This window comes from Astatotilapia calliptera, unplaced genomic scaffold (assembly GCF_900246225.1).
Source record: "Astatotilapia calliptera unplaced genomic scaffold, fAstCal1.2 U_scaffold_122, whole genome shotgun sequence".
Taxonomy (NCBI): Eukaryota; Metazoa; Chordata; class Actinopteri; order Cichliformes; family Cichlidae; genus Astatotilapia; species Astatotilapia calliptera.
In genome coordinates, this window is record NW_020535644.1 from 15174 (window position 1) to 32088 (window position 16915).

Below are 16915 nucleotides of genomic sequence, written 5' to 3' on the forward strand. Positions count from 1 at the left end.
AACAAACAAGAAAGACTCTAAACATGGCAATGTCATATGGAAACCCGAAAGCATGACATGGCGTGGAAAAACCACAGACGGTCCACCAAGGAATGGCTGAAAACACACAGACTAAATACACAGGAGGTGATCAGGGGAAGTGACAACACATGGGGAAACAGCTGACACACATGAACATAACGACGTCACGGGGGAGGAGTAAAACTAAACACACTGAACGTAGAACACAGGACCTCTTCAAAATAAAACAGGAAACATAATGAGACACAGACGTGACAACATGAACTTGACAACATAAGACACACAGACATGAAACACATGAGAGGCAAGGGAGACTTAAACATAGAGGAGAAGACACAAAGGAAATCTAAGAAACAATGAACTACAGCAACAACCTGGGCATGACAGGAAAGAACTTAGGTAACTTAAAGAACTTAAATATAAGACAAAAAACATCAAAATATATATACACTCAAAACGCTGAGCCAAATGGCCCAGGATCGTGACATATACTCTGGAATCAAAAGTATTATAAGGCTACAATTTAGTATTTAAGTGACTAAAAGAGTGAGGAAAAGAGGTAACTTCATAATTTGATAACTTTATAAATTTGAGAGATTTGTCATACGCATATGATTTGAAAAAAGACAGCTTCTTTTTCACATAGTTCTCAAAAAAAGACCTGATCTCATAGCAGAAATGGCCTGGAATATTGATATAATCAAATCAATTGTCCCTTAGCCTAAGGCCAGTCTGTCCACCAAACTTCAAGAAATCCATTTCTGCTGGCAGACAGACTAGCATGGAAGAAAGCATAACCTCTTTCACAAGGGAGATAAACCCTCAACTGTGAATCAAACAAAGGCATTTATATCAGTATCTGACACCGCAGTATATGAAACGTCATATATATTACATAAAACACATCAGCCTCTATTAAACTACATGAATCAACATGATAGCCCTCTTCCTTGTGTGTGTGTGTGTGTGTGTGTGTGTGTGTGTGTCTTTGTCTTCATTACATTTTGAGAACACTTACAGCACACTCCAACTCTGTAAATTAAAGAAAGAAAGAGAACCCTGTCAAATTGTCAGGTTTTCTCCCCACAATACCAACCAAAGTTTTGTGCTTTAGTGTGCTTAGGAACGTTAATACAGTATTTACACTTGGTGGTGTAAAATGGTTAAGTGATGACGTGACGAATTCTACTTCCGGGCCTAAAGTAGTCTGCGTTTAATATGGCTTTTGTGTTGTTAACATGTTTAATGTTTTATATTTTCTTCTATCTCAAAAAGCTCCTAAAACAGTCAGTGATCACTGTTGACCTCCCTCGGCTTTTATTACCGCTAATTATTTATTTAAGGTCAGTTTTTAAAACCTTAGGATGTAGCTACAGCCCAGCCCATGCAGCAGTATATGAATGACTAACCTCGTATTGTGGATGGATTATCTCAGTTGTTCTCCTGGCTGAAGTTTGGTCCTTTTACAGCATCCTGCCATGCGATTACATTTGTTCCTGACCACCGAGAACACTCACGGTAACTTTTATCGAGTGGAAAAAAAGTTAGCTTGTTTATATTATGCTAACATAGCTGTGTCGCTAGCGGTCACGTAGCACATCATTATATACCAGCTAGCCCAACTTCAGTAACCCTACAAACGTCACTGCTGTTTAGTTTTCTGTCTTCATTTATGCTGGAAGTGATAGCAGAGCTGTACGTTTTAATTTGTTTCCAAAACCCCGCAGTCAGGACATGCTATATTGTATTTAGATAGAAGCTAGCGAGCTAACTCCCTGCTAACTTCTAACTCCGTTAAATGTCATAAATTCCGTTTTCATGGATGCCTGGATGTTAAACTCAATTGTTACACCTGGTAGAGCAGAACGCTGATCATTTTATTAAAGAGGAAAGACTTTAGACAGTTTTTCAACTCTCAGTAATCCCATAGTGATCGTTTGATATATGGACCTGCAGCGGAGTTTAGGCCCAGACACGGCTAGTGACGTCAGACTGAACAACCGCATAGCATTGTATAAGTTGCAAACACACACTAAGCTAAAACGCACACATTGAAGCAGCAAACATCACTGGAGGCTCTTAGATTAGTTGCTGATAGTAAGTTTCTTAAACAAATAAGAAGATAGGTGTCACATTGAAAAATGCCTGAGGATCTTAAATTCAATACTATTAACAGATAAAATATGTTTTAGTCCTAAACTTATGCTAGTAATGCATCAATAACCGGCTTTTTCTGTCTGCCTGTGTATGCTGGAGATCCAAATGCTAAGCTAATTACTTAGCCATGCTTTTCACATCTGTATTTATTAGCTGCTAAGCTAAAGTAATATAAAACAATGTTCCAAATAGTCAATATATATAAGAAGACGTACTGGACTTGAGTAACTCAGATTTAAGTTTTCACATTCACGCTTGAACGATTACATTTATTTGTAATTTTGATTTTCTTCTGCTTAACTGAAATCTGTTGATGGTTGCAGGGTAGGCAGCTTATTCCAGATGTACTTTTCCCCAGCAACATTTTGCAGTTTTTTCCAGAAGATTTGATTTGTTCCCAGTGATGGGAATAACGGCGTTACAGGTAATGGCTTTAGTAATGGCGGTACTTTTTTCAGTAACGAGTAATGTAACTAATTATTATTGCAATCGTTACAACGCCATTACCATTACGAACAAAAAATGCGGTCGCGTAACTATTTTTCAACAAACAGACGGTTGAAGCTGTGTTCAGCTTACCGCATCTTATATCAGTTGCTGTAGCAAGTAGCTGTAAGTAATCTGGGAGCTGCAGCTTTAAGCAGCTGTGCGCTCCCGCAGGCAGCAATCGCTGTCTGACAGACGATCACTTTTTGGCACAACACCTGCAGCTAGGGGCCAAAATGAGTGCTGCTGTTTAACTGAGGAAGAATAAAGTAGTCGTGGTAACCCAATCACATGACCACTTTAAGATGACAGGGCAACAAGGTGATATATGCCAGTTTTTACAGTACATTGTGTTGATAGGCCACGTAAAACCAGAGTTATGATGAACAATATATACGCGTGTTTTTTCCTGAATAGTTTCGTCACGTTTACTGTCTAAGGACAGCAGCGAGCACTCTCTGCTTATGAGCAAAAAAAATAAAACAAAACAAAAAACGTGTGTGGGAAAATGCACCATGTCGACCAATCAAAAAATAATATGGCGACATGACATTTGGCTGTTTAGGAAGAGGGGGAAGATTTAGGAGTGACGGCGAGAGAGAGAGAGCGCGAGTTTTGAGATGTGAGAGATTTGTGACGTTTAGCGTGTTTGGAGTGTGTAGTTAATGTGTTGTCTTGTGTAGTTAGTGTGTAGAGTTGTGGATAGTTTTGTGTTGTGTCAGAACAATGAGGCGACTGCTGTCTCCAGGTAGAAACAGGAGTGATACACCTGCTGCTGTCAGACCTGCAGGTATCAGGCTGTGATGTTCTCCTTTATAGTGGACAGAAATTATGTTTTTGGAGTGGCACAAATATTTGTGTGGCATCTTATTGAATGCAGAACAGCTGATGGTTATGTAAATAGATGTGGTTATTAAAAAAAAGGGTAAAAGGTAATTGGCTGCAAATAACTTTGTTGTTTGCAAAACTTGTGCATATGATTTTAAACTTTAAAACATTTAAAGTTATGAAATATGATTCATTAAACATGTTTGTGGTTGTTACAGTAAAAAAATTACTTTTTCTACTCTGATTTTATGTTTTTTGTCTGATTTTAGATCAGTTGTGTTAATACAGTATGTCAACATGAAAACATAACTGTAAATTCAGACACGTGAGGTTGTGCTGGAAAGGCAGCTTAGTTGGCAGCTTAGTGTCTCACCTTTCTACTTCTGTTTCTTCCCGTCTAACGGTTCCTTGTCCAGTGCTTTCTGGACTTCCAACAGTTCCTTCACTGTATTTTCAAGTCAGGATAACTGCTGGATTCTCTCAAAGAAAAGATCTTTGCACACATAAGGAGACGTGCTCAGAAGATGTTGGCTGTCTTTGGATCTACCTTTACACGTGAACAAACATTCTTACTTATAAAATTTCACAAGTCCAGGTACAGATCCTCTCTCTTGGCGATGATCACCTGTCCAGTGTCCATTGTATTTCGACCTCTTGTTGCACTTATTCAAGCCTAAAACAGGCAAGTATTTCTTCACTTAACAAGAAAAAAATAACTGAAAAATACCAGATATACTAAAAAACTAAATGCAAAGTTGCAACAGCACTTCAAATCTTTAACATTTTGCCAGAACATGCACATTTTGTTTACAGGTCTCTGGACGTAGCGTTTTCAGTGGCAGAAACGTCCAGATGAACAGAATCAACTTTTGGAGATTTACTTACCTTGATTATTGAGAATGCATCAAGACATTTTGTTTACAGTTGTTTTTCTGGATTTGATTAAATAGTGATAAAATGTTTGCATTTTTACAATGCCTGTCTCATATTTTCATTCCCTACAGCATCCACTCTTACCATTGGCAGCTTTATATAATAATAATTTATGTATTATGGAGATAAAAGTAATATTATACGAAACTGAGTTCAGCTTATTGGTGCAGCACTCTACAAGAGTCCCAGGAGCACCTCGGGAAAATTAATTGCCTGCCTTTGGTTTGAATGGTACATAGAGATGTAGCCTAAAGTCCAGTTATATCGAGCATGACGCTGAATCATGCTGGTTCAGCACCTATGATGCAGTTATATAACAGAAACCCAAGTCTCAAAATTATGACTTCTTACTGCTAGTTCAGCTCTTAACCTGCTGAGTTATTCAGCCACTGAGAAAATATGATGATATTATGGACTAGAGCTACAGTTTGTAGTTCATAGACTCACCAAAAAAAAGCAAATAAGCTCATCATGTGACACACAGTGACACCAATTTAATTTACAAGTGGATGAACATAAATAAGATTAACATGTTTCTTACATTTAATAATAATAAGTCTTTGTACACCAAACAGATGTACCGCGTTGTGATCATACAAATAGTCAATATAATTGTTGACTGTGGGAGAAAAAAACAAACATAATTATAAATCAATAAGACTAACAGAGATGACAGAGGAGACATGACACTCAAATATCCCTAATAGAACTACTGGGGATTGTTTCACATCAGCAAAGATGGTGGTACAGTGGAAATAAAAGTTTCAGGGAAAAACATGTTTTAACCTTTTGACATTCAGCTGGTCATTAATAACTCATCTAAAGTTAGGATTCAGGTCTGGTTAACCTTCTCAGGTCTGAGCTATTATAGGTGGTAACACTAACCCTGTATTTAGGGCTGCCACGATTGGTCGACTAGTCACGATTACATCGACTATCAAACTCGTCGACGACTGATTTAATAGTCGACGCGTCGTTTGAAGCTTTGTAAGATCCCAAAAGACGCAGGAATAAGTAGCAGGATTTAAGAGTGTAATAACGGACTGAAACAGAAGATGGCAGCACTGCATGTACAAGGATGCCAGCTGCCGTTAAACCCCGAAGAAGAAGAAGCAGCTGTGTCCCAGAATTCATAGTGCGGCCCACCTCAGTTTCCAACAATGGCGGCAGCTAGCTAGTTTTAATATTACTCTTATTATTCTTTCTGGGTCACAAAATAAACGTTTAACATATTTTCAGGCGAGAATGTAGCTGTGTAAACCTCAAATATCTGCTCAGTTTATCAAGACACCACATATTTTCAAAAGCGCTCCGACGTTTTCGGAGACGTCTGTTACCCACCAGCTCGATAGCGAGCCGGGGGCTAGGTCACTAGAGCCGTGAGGACACCGGACTCCCGGCAAATCGTTTTCAAACCCACTGCCGTCTTTTGCTACTCAGGTTAAACATGATACATAAGTCACTTAGATAACTTAACAATGTTATTGTTTGGCTTTTTTCAGTGTTTTATTTGTTCCTGAGTAAATCGGTTTGTCTGAGATTAAAGTTATAGTTTTTACACAGCTGAATAAACGTCAAGCAGACAGCTGATTATCAGAAGTGTGAGATGCTCCAGAATTTACTCCGGTGTCCTGTTATATTTTAGATAGCAAGGAGTTTATTAAACTTCACCGAAACAATCTGCAAATTTCATTAAAATTCAATAAACTCTCATCTTGTCTTTATTTTTAGTTAGCACAAACACTTAAAGCTGTAAGCTAATGATAGTTATATAAGAGCAGATGCTGCTGGTGCAATAAGCTGTACGTTTTACGTCCAATGGATGATGATCTGATTAGTCGACTATCAAAATAATCGTTTGTGGCAGCCCTAACTGTATTGTAAAGATAGGAAAATGGAATTTTTAGGAAAACCAATCCAAAAGATTTTTGACAAGGTTCCTGGAAGTATTCCATGATGGCTCCTGAGTGAAAGTATTGCTGTGTCCAAATTCAAGACCTGCATCCTTCGAAGGACCCGGCCTTCACGGTCAACATAGGCCGGGTCCTTCGAAGACCCAGAAGGCTGGAAGTGCGAGGCTGTGAAATGGGACGGTCTAGCCTTCAGATTTGTGTCACCGCTGTCTCAGTGGAGTTTAATAAAATCAGCCGTCTGCTCCTTGCTCCCTAAAATATAACAGGACACTGGAGTAAATTCTCCAGCATCTCACACTTCTGATAATCAGCTGTCTGCTTGACATTTATTCAGCTGTGTAAAAACTATAACTTTAATCTCAGCCAAACAGATTTACTCAGGAACAAATAAAACACTGAAAAAAGCCAAATAATAACATTTTTAAGTTGTCTAAGTGACTTATGTATCATGTTTAACCTGAGTAGTGTAAAACCACGGGGTCTGAAAACGATGTGCCGGGAGTTTCCGCCTGCTCTAGTGAGCCTTGAACCCCGGCTAGCTATCGAGCTGGTGGGTAACAGACGTCTCCGAAAACGTCGGAGCGCTTTTGCAAATATGCAATGTCTTGATAAATCGAGCAGATATTTGAGGTTTACACAGCTACATTCTCCCTGAAAATATGTTAAAAGTTTATTTTGTGACCCAGAAAGAGGAATATTAAAACTAAGTAGCTGCCTCCGTTGATGGAAACTGGAATTGGCTGCACTATGAATTCTGGGACAGGTTGGGCATCGAAGGATACAACTGACCCATCCTTCAAATCTGGGGAAATGAAGGACGCATTTGTCGGACGCATTTGTCGGAGTCTTTGAATTTGGGCAGCTTTCGTCGCCTGGCTGTGATGTCATCGGTCTACAAATGCGGCCTCTGAATTTGGACACAGCTTATTTGGACTTTGGCTGAAGTCTATGCGAGCGGACTCTGGATATAAAAATCTAGCCCAAAAGTCTAACTGAATTAGCATCACTCATTTTTAGACAAAATAAAAGACTTAGTGTATTTTCATTGTGCATAGATTTTTTTGGGTGAAACAAACCGGCTATGTAATAATGCACAGGCTAAAACTGGACTATGTGTTTTAGCCTGTGCATTATTGCATGAACTATTCCATGTACTGATGAAATGCCATTCACAATATTTTTGCCCAGTATATGAAGTTCATGTGGAGGTTTTCTTATACATAAATTACATAAAGAATTAAAACTACTTGTGCTAGAATTGGTCTAAGCATAAGCATTAATATGCCTTTTTTAATTTATGCCTAAAATATTTTTTATTAATAAATGTCAACATTCTCAATTTGTGGTACAGTACCACATTGTAATGAAAAGAAATTGAGGTTTGTTTGATTGTTTCCTCTTTTTTGCTTGCAGTGGGTGCATCCATTTGTTTTTTTGCCATCACAAAGTGGTTGTGGAGTGGTGCACGGTGAGCGTGTGCATGCGACGAGCTTGTGCGTGAGACTGTGTGCGTATGAGGCTGCGTACAGCGTGTCTGTATCTGGCAGACATCAGGTTGTACAATAAAGGATTGACGGCGGCACTGAGGTAGAAGAGCACGGAGGACACAAGATTAAAATACTGAGACAGATAATATAAAAAGTACAAGTGTGTATCAGGGGGTGCGTATGTGTCGCTGAAGACTGTGTCATTGTAGGTGTGGTCATAGTGCAGCTCTGTAGATGCTGCAGAATAGGCAGTTGTGGGGATGGGAGGCGCTGTTTCAGGTTTGTCATGTTGGGACTTTACGGTAATTGATAGCTTACTTTGCAGGCTGTGTGTGATTGTGTTTGTGCTTCTTTGCAGTTGGTTATGTGTGTTTCTGTTGTCTGGTTGTGTATTAATAACATGAGCCGAAACATTTTTATTTTGAGTGTGTTCATTATGTATGTCGGTCTTTTCATGTCGCCCTTTTGTGTGTGACATGATATGAGAGTGCAAGGACAGTGTTTCAGTGTTTATGTCCAGGTCTAAGTGGCTAGGTGGGTTAGTAACAGTGGGTATGGTGACATCTTTTCTGTCCATGCTGACATGCGTGATAGTGTCTGACTGGGAGTTAGTGTCCAGGTAAGTTTCCTGTCTCTCAGTCCCAGTGCCCAGAGAAAGAGAAAATATGGTTCGACCAACATGGAACGGCAGCCAACACAAGACGAACGCCAAGACGATCACTCCTGAAGAAAAAAGATGAGAACATTAAGTCAGAACCGCCAACGTTCCAGATCGAGTCCTGACCAATCACGGCACGTACTACATGGACTACAGTATGCAAACGTCTTTGCCCACCCCTCAGTTTTTTTATATGTTGTTTTAAAAAATGGAAAATAGGCACAGCCATTAATGTAACCATGTACAAACATACATGGAAATACAGGTCGAATGAGCGTCTGAGTCAGTATTAGGTATGACTGCCTTTATGAACTCTCTCAGGCAGCTTTCGTCTAATTTCTTGAAGCAGTCTTCAGGAGTAGTTCTCCAGGCTTTTTGAAAGCTCATCTTTGGATGTTTGTGACCCTTTGGTTCCATTCTGTATCAAGCTGTTTCTATACGGCTCCATGACGGACAGGCTTCCAAGAACGAACTAACCCATCAACAACTCTACCAACGTAAATAAAACAAAAAACAAAACTGCTTGAATATCCCCCCCAAAACAAAAAACATGTCTTTCACCTGGCCGCCATACTGGTGAGAATTTAAAAGAATTTGAAATTGTGTGTGTGTGTGTGTGCTTACATATCTTTGTGGGGACCAAAAATTGGAAGTTTACTATGCTTGTGGGAACCAACAGCCTTTATGGGGATAAAATCCACGTCCCCACAAGTTTGAAGGTATTTTTGAGGCTCAAAATATGGTTTTAGTGTCAGGGTTACTATTAGGTTATGGTTAGGTTTAGGCATAGTGTGTGTGTGTGCTTCCTCACCCAGCATTTTGACAGTGTTCCTGTGACTCTGGTCTCTACGGCTGCTTTTTGGGCGGAGCCACAGTGTGCGCCCAATCAGACTATATACCACTCCCAGAATGCAGAGAGGTACCAAGAAATACAAATTGGAGAGAATCATCATGGCTGACAACAGGCCAGAGGAGATGGCAAAATGTGTACAGCGGCACTCTCTCTTGTCAGTCTCTCCCCCACGGCCTTCATTGGAGCTTCCGTCCATTCCTCCTCCCTCGTCTTCCTTTTTGTTTTGCTGCTCTCCCTCTAATCCCATCTTTCCGTCTCCCTCCCTTCCATGTTCAACTGTATGTTTTTCAAGTTTCATTTCACCTTTGTCTTCCGGTGGCCTGTTATCTACTTCTGCTGTTTCTGTCTCCACTTTTTCTCCGATCCATTTCAGTTCACCAGCTCGTTCCTCCCAACTCTTTGTCTCTTTTTCACCCCACTTTATTCCCTCTGGGCCTCCATCCATGTGTCTGCTTTCTTTTTCTCCTCCACCCATCATAAACCCTCCCTGATCTCCTTCCCTGCCTGTCCACCCCCCGTCTTCTTTCCATTGGATGAGCCCGAGGTCTTCTCGTCCAACGTCCTCCACTCCAACCATGACCAGCACTGGTGCGGCACTCACAGCCGCACTCAGCCAGAGGCAGCCTATGATGGCCCGGGTTCTGCGCCGTGTCACTACTGTCTTGGCTGTGATCGGCCAGCAGACTGCCAGGTATCTCTCCAGGGAGAGGAAGGTGATGTGGAGGATGGTGCAGAAGGTGCAGCACTCTGAGAGGAACATAGTCAGCTTACAGGCAAGGTCTCCCAGGGGCCAGGGCCGGGGCCTCCAGAGCTTGGAGAGACAGAACAATTATTTTCCTCTGATTGCATTTTATACCTTTTTTAACCTGTAAAGAATATGTGAGCAGTGCATAGCATGTCAACAGACTCAGATAAGAACAAGTATTTAATATTAACTCAGCTGCTTAGTTTAAATGAACATTCTGAAAACTACTTTATTATAAGAAAATCATAATTTTCTACTTATCAAGACAAAAGGTATCGTTTTTTAGTCAGTGCCCACCTAACCAGAGCGAACCCCCACAGGCACACGAGAGCATGCAAACTCCACACACAACTGCCCCACTGTGACCAGATCATCCTCACTGAACTGAGCTTTTAGCTCCTTTAATGCCACATCCTGTCAGCCCATCTGTTGATTGACTGTATGCTTCAGATGACTATTTTAAAGATGTCTTCTCTTTATGAAATTATACAGAGTGCTGCCTTCCTCCCCTCACCCCAACCAGTCACAGTAGATGGCCTCTCCTCCCTGAGCCAGCTCCTGCAGGAGGTTTCTTTCCTGTTATAAGGGAGTTTTTCCTTCCTACTAGCACCAAAATTGTGTGCTCATAGAGGGTTGTCTGATTTTTAGGGTTGTCTCCATTTTCTCCACTGTAGGATCTTTACATTACAATATAAAGCACCTTGAGGCACCTGTTGCTGTGATTTGGGGCTATATAAGTACAAAGAAACTGTTGGAAATTCAGTGCTCAGCTCAGTCTGAAGCCTGTCTTTGAGTTTGTATGTACACAGACCTCGTTATGTAAACCATGTTTTACTGAGCGTCTGCCATTCTGACAATATATATGAAAGAAAAATTAAAAACTTATTAGGGCTCTTTATTATTGTGGCAACATATGGGTTAGTTGTAACGTTTGTTCTTCAAGCTCTTGGCGTCTTACAGAATCAAAGGCCAGATCTGTCTTTGCTTGTGTTAATTAAGTTACGCTGCACAAGGAATATGATAAAAACCCATGCAACTAACAAAAATATGACTTGTTATTTATCCACATACTTAAAGTGATTGTGCCAAGCCTGCGATAGAAGAGTGATTTAAGATTTCTCTAAGTGTGACACAAGCTTTCAATGTAACAAGATTTAATTTAGAGGCAGGGGTCCCCCTGAGGGGAAGGCAACAATAACATCTTTAAACAATTACTAGAAAACACAAACAGGAAGCGAATCTATTGTGCCTGCTTTGTTCACCCAATGGAGTGATTTTCTGTGACTCGACTAAACCTAACTAACATCATGATCTGATTGCTTAGTGCCACAACGTGGCTGTAGGTCTGGTGTTCAGGCCAAAGTAAAGCAAGCATGCATTACAAAATATGCACTGTGTCAGTAGATACCTTATATAAATCCAGAGGCAGCAGCAGGAGTATCAGCAGATCACTAACAGCCATGCTGCTCAGGTAGAGGTAGGTGGAGGTTCTCATGTGTGGACGCAGCCAAACCACCAGAATTGTTAGTATATTTCCCAGGAGGCCAAATAACATCAGGGGGATGTAAATCACAGTCACGCACACTGCAAGAAGAAATAATTATCTGTTTTTATCAGATCTCAATTTGATCTGTTTCCATCTATCTTCCTCATATACATAACACACACACACACACACACACACACACACACATATATGTACATACAGCGGGGCAAAAAAGTATTTAGTCAGCCACCGATTGTGCAAGTTCCCCCACTTAAAATGATGACAGAGGTCAGTAATTTGCACCAGAGGTACACTTCAACTGTGAGAGACAGAATGTGAAAAAAAAATCCATGAATTCACATGGTAGGATTTGTAAAGAATTTATTCGTAAATTAGGGTGGAAAATAAGTATTTGGTCACCTCAAACAAGGAAAATCTCTGGCTCTCACAGACCTGTAACGTCTTCTGTAAGAAGCTTTTCTGTCCCCCACTCGTTACCTGTATGAATGGCACCTGTTTGAACTCATCATCTGTATAAAAGACACCTGTCTACAGCCTCAAACAGTCAGACTCCAAACTCCGCCATGGCCAAGACCAAAGAGCTTTCGAAGGACACCAGGAAAAGTATTGTAGACCTGCACCAGACTGGGAAGAGTGAATCTACAATAGGCAAGCAGCTTGGTGTGAAAAAATCAACTGTGGGAGCAATCATCAGAAAATGGAAGACACACAAGACCACTGATAATCTCCCTCGATCTGGGGCTCCACGCAAGATCTCATCCCGTGGGGTCAAAATGATCATGAGAACGGTGAGCAAAGATCCCAGAACCACACGGGGGGACCTGGTGAATGACCTGCAGAGAGCTGGGACCAAAGTAACAAAGGTCACCATCAGTAACACACTACAACGGCAGGGAATCAAATCCCGCAGTGCCAGACGTGTTCCACTGCTGAAGCCAGTGCATGTCCAGGCCCGTCTGAAGTTTGCCAGAGAGCACATGGATGATACAGCAGAGGATTGGGAGAATGTCATGTGGTCAGATGAAACCAAAGTAGAACTTTTTGGTATAAACTCAACTCGTCGTGTTTGGAGGAAGAAGAATACTGAGTTGCATCCCAAGAACACCATACCTACTGTGAAGCATGGGGGTGGAAACATCATGCTATGGGGCTGTTTTTCTGCCAAGGGGACAGGACGACTGATCCGTGTTAAGGACAGAATGAATGGGGCCATGTATCGAGAGATTTTGAGCCAAAACCTCCTTCCATCAGTGAGAACTTTGAAGATGAAACGAGGCTGGGTCTTCCAACATGACAATGATCCAAAACACACCGCCCGGGCAACAAAGGAGTGGCTCCGTAAGAAGCATTTGAAAGTCCTGGAGTGGCCTAGCCAGTCTCCAGACCTCAACCCCATAGAAAATCTGTGGCGGGAGTTGAAAGTCCGTGTTGCTCGGCGACAGCCCCAAAACATCACTGCTCTCGAGAAGATCTGCATGGAGGAATGGGCCAAAATACCAGCTACTGTGTGTGCAAACCTGGTAAAGACCTATAGTAAACGTTTGACCTCTGTTATTGCCAACAAAGGTTATGTTACAAAGTATTGAGTTGTATTTTGTTATTGACCAAATACTTATTTTCCACCCTGATTTACGAATAAATTCTTTACAAATCCTACCATGTGGATTCATGGATTTTTTTTTCACATTCTGTCTCTCACAGTTGAAGTGTACCTCTGGTGCAAATTACTGACCTCTGTCATCATTTTAAGTGGGGGAACTTGCACAATCGGTGGCTGACTAAATACTTTTTTGCCCCACTGTATATACAGGGCTGCACATACGTGGTCCGCAGGTGTGCATGCGCTGTCAAAATAAAAAACGTGCACCAGATAAGAAGTTGTCCGCTAGAGTGGGATTTTCATGGCACCACCTCTCTGTGCGTTCATCATTTGTTTGAAGCCAGCTCACCTCCTGCAACCACTTTTCCGAGAATACGCGCTTCTTTTGTGGTTCGGACTCCTGACATTTGTTTGGAGGTGGAGGAAAACCAAAGTAATTGCTTAAAGGAGCTTCTTCGACATCTTTAAGAGTTCTAAACAAACTCTGTCCTCCTCCAGAAAATCTTATGTACGCAAACGCGCATCGCAATTTCTTATGTGGTGCGCGTCTTTTATTTTGACAGCGCATGCGCACCTGCGGACCACTTATGTGCAGCCCTGTATATATGTATATATATGCGTGTGTGTGTGTGTGTGTATTTTTTTTACATATTGTATAGATTTCTTTACAAATAATTCAATGAAACTATAGCCAGCAGCTGGTTAGCTTAGCTTAGCACCAACCATAGACTGTACATAAAGGTGGACATGCCTTTTCAGCACAGATAATAAAAAGGATCAACATTTCCAGATACTAGACAAAGAGTGTAGCTAGAATCATGTCCTCATATTACCACCGCTGCCTGCTTGATATAATGAGAAAACGACAAGGAGAATGCTCTAATAAGGACCTCATTAGAGTCAGACCTTTTATTTCTTAGAAGAGTTGCCCCCCTTTCCTTATCACTGACTGCATACAAGGAGAAAATAAAACCAGTCAATGATAAGGCCAGTGTTGCCAACTTAGCGACTTTTCACAACAAGCAGCGGTGCTGCCGTGGGCACCTCGCCCGTGCCAAAGTGCTCACGGGCGGAGGATAGTCCTCCCCCAGCAGGTGATTTTCACCCCTATGCGTCCAAACTGCAAATGAATCGCACATGAGCGAAGCCGCTGCTCCCGCACTGACTGTAACGCAGTCAGTTCTTCTTTTACTCTTATGCTGTTTTGTGGATCACAAGGTTTAAAACTACTAATAAACACACAAACACACACAGAGTAACTCCACCAGAGCGCCTATTTCGGATCACAGCCGGTCCAAGCCCGGGTAAAGGAGCAGGGTTGGAATTGTGACATTAAAAAACAATAATTGCTAAAAGAACTTTAATTTGTAGTTCTAAATAAACTCTAACTGCATTTTTTACTCACTTTATGTCTCTTCCACGATGTTATTTTTCTCTCCTACAACATAGGTTACAATGACGTTAGCATGACCAATTGTGCAAATTAGGCGATGACATCGTTTAGCTTTAAGCCAATAGCGATTTTCCTTAATGAGGAGTTGGCAACACTGGCTAAGGTTGCAGTGTCCCTCAGACTGACATTCAGGTCAGGCCCCCTGCTTGTAAAGTCTGGATTTAAAACATCAGCTTGAGCTTTCAAAACACAACTTCAATAACCATGTGTGGTGTTTCTTGTTATATACACTTTTATATACGCTCTGGACACAAAAAGTGGAAATGGAGAGTGCTAGCTAATAAACAAAAAAAGAAGAAAAGAAAAGGAAACCCTATATGTCATAGGTGTCAAACTCTGGCCCGCGGGCCAAATTTGGCCTGCAGCCTAATTACATTTGGCCCATGAAGCCATACCAAATTACTATTAGAGCTGGCCTACTGGTATTACAGCTAATATATATATTGTTTAGTATTAAGCTTTGCTTGTTGCATATTCAGTTTTTCAGCAAAACGTGTTTGAGTCCATAAGAAAAGATTCATTCTTAAATCTGGAGGAATAAATATATTTCAATAAATATTAACGTTAGCCCGCGACTTTGTTCCAGTTTTGACCTTTGGCCCACTGTGTGTTTGAGTTTGACACCCCTGCTATATGTTAAGATAAGCAAACGAGCCTCTGGCATTAGATTTCAGTGCCTTGTGCCATGTTTACATCAGATAAAGTTTACTACTGATATTGACAAATTTAACTAACAGGGACATGTAACCATGCAAGCTTGCACGAACATCTCACAACACAATCCACTGCTGATGAGTTGCTTAGATGTGAGTTGCACAACCCATGAAACCAATCCTTTTATTTAGCCTAAAACCACATGTACAGAGCAAATCAGGTTCCTGGAGTGAATCAAGCAGTACTCAGCATCACCCAGAAAACAGCATTATACACCCAAACTACTTTAACACCAATGGAACGTAAGAGAAAATATGACTTTGAAATATTCAGATACCACAATTTCCTTCAATCAACAATTTGTTCTTTTTCTTTCTAAAGAGAAAGATGCGCTGTAGCTGCAGGTTTTTATTTTTATTATTTTATTTCTAAGACTACTTTTACAACTGTGTTTACCCACCTAATTCAATCAGTCCAAACATAGGTTCCTCCCAGTGGCACTCTTGGTTGGAGCAGTCCTCCGGGAAGCCAGATGTAAGGCCGCAGTTTTTTTCTCCACAGCCACGGCCCCCGTCTACATCCATCAAATCCATGATGGGTGGGGTGCGAGGGGGGAAAGGGTGGGCATCGACAAGAAAAGTGACAGCAAGAAAAGCAGCGGAGTATGTCCCCCGGGTTACAGGGTGCAGAGGTGACGCACGCTGATGGATTTCCTATGGCGCTCGATAGCAGCCGACGCTGACAGCGATGTTCAGGGGAGAGAAACAGTCCAGTTGGAACGAAGAAAAAACACATTTAGACGGGTTTACAAGACAAAGTGTTGGCGATGTAAGTGAGTACAGTTAAATTAAAGGTTAACAACAACATTATAGAGTACACACCAGTGTTTACATCGGCCCTAGCTCCAAAGTCACAACTTTATAACATCAAGAAAACCAGTATACAAATATGGGGACATGCATATTCAACACTGACTGTAATGGTCCGTTTCTCCAAGCAATACTTTTGTTACCATGTGGAACAAATAATATCAATGAAAACAACAACAACAAAAACATACATATTTTTTGTATTAGCATTTTCAGATTGAAAAATTAGCCACATGCAAAAACACAGTTATAACCTAAAATACTCACTGACTGAGCCTCGGCGTGTCATGTATCGCTGCTGCGCACACACGTCTGCCTTGGCCGTGACTTACACACCTACCATCTCTCTCTCTCTCTCTTTCTTATACCTCTCTCTCTCATGTCTTACTGTGTACAGCACCCTGCGCACCACATACCTCTTTTACACTACGCCACCTGATGTTTCCTAAGATGCCACCGGCTGTTTCATGTCGTAATGAAATCAAACTTGTTTCAGGACACCTTGTTCTTGTTCAGATGTATCTTTGTAAACCTTTTCTCTGATGGCCGTTTCAGTCAGAAGAGGCTTTCTCGTACAACTCGTCCATTATGAGAAGTTCGTGTTCTTTTTCTAATTGTGCTGTCATGAATATTCGCATTCAGCACGTTAATCGAGGCCTGTGAGATAATAATAATAATAATAATAACTTTATTTATAAAGTGCTTTCAAACAAAGTGCTGTACAACTAAAGGGATAAATAAAATAAAAGTG

At 41.1% G+C, this 16915-nt stretch overlaps 1 protein-coding gene across 1 annotated transcript; it reads right to left on the minus strand.

Annotated features, from left to right (window-relative positions):
- Positions 1-7778: 7778 nt before the first annotated feature.
- LOC113017436 (growth hormone secretagogue receptor type 1-like) lies at positions 7779-15888 on the minus strand. Its single transcript, XM_026160588.1, has 6 exons — positions 15756-15888; positions 11490-11665; positions 9640-10147; positions 9295-9591; positions 8409-8548; positions 7779-7958 (listed from the first exon to the last, which is right to left on the minus strand). The coding sequence occupies exons 1-6, from the start codon at positions 15886-15888 to the stop codon at positions 7779-7781; spliced, it is 1434 nt and encodes a 477-aa protein (XP_026016373.1).
- Positions 15889-16915: the final 1027 nt, after the last annotated feature.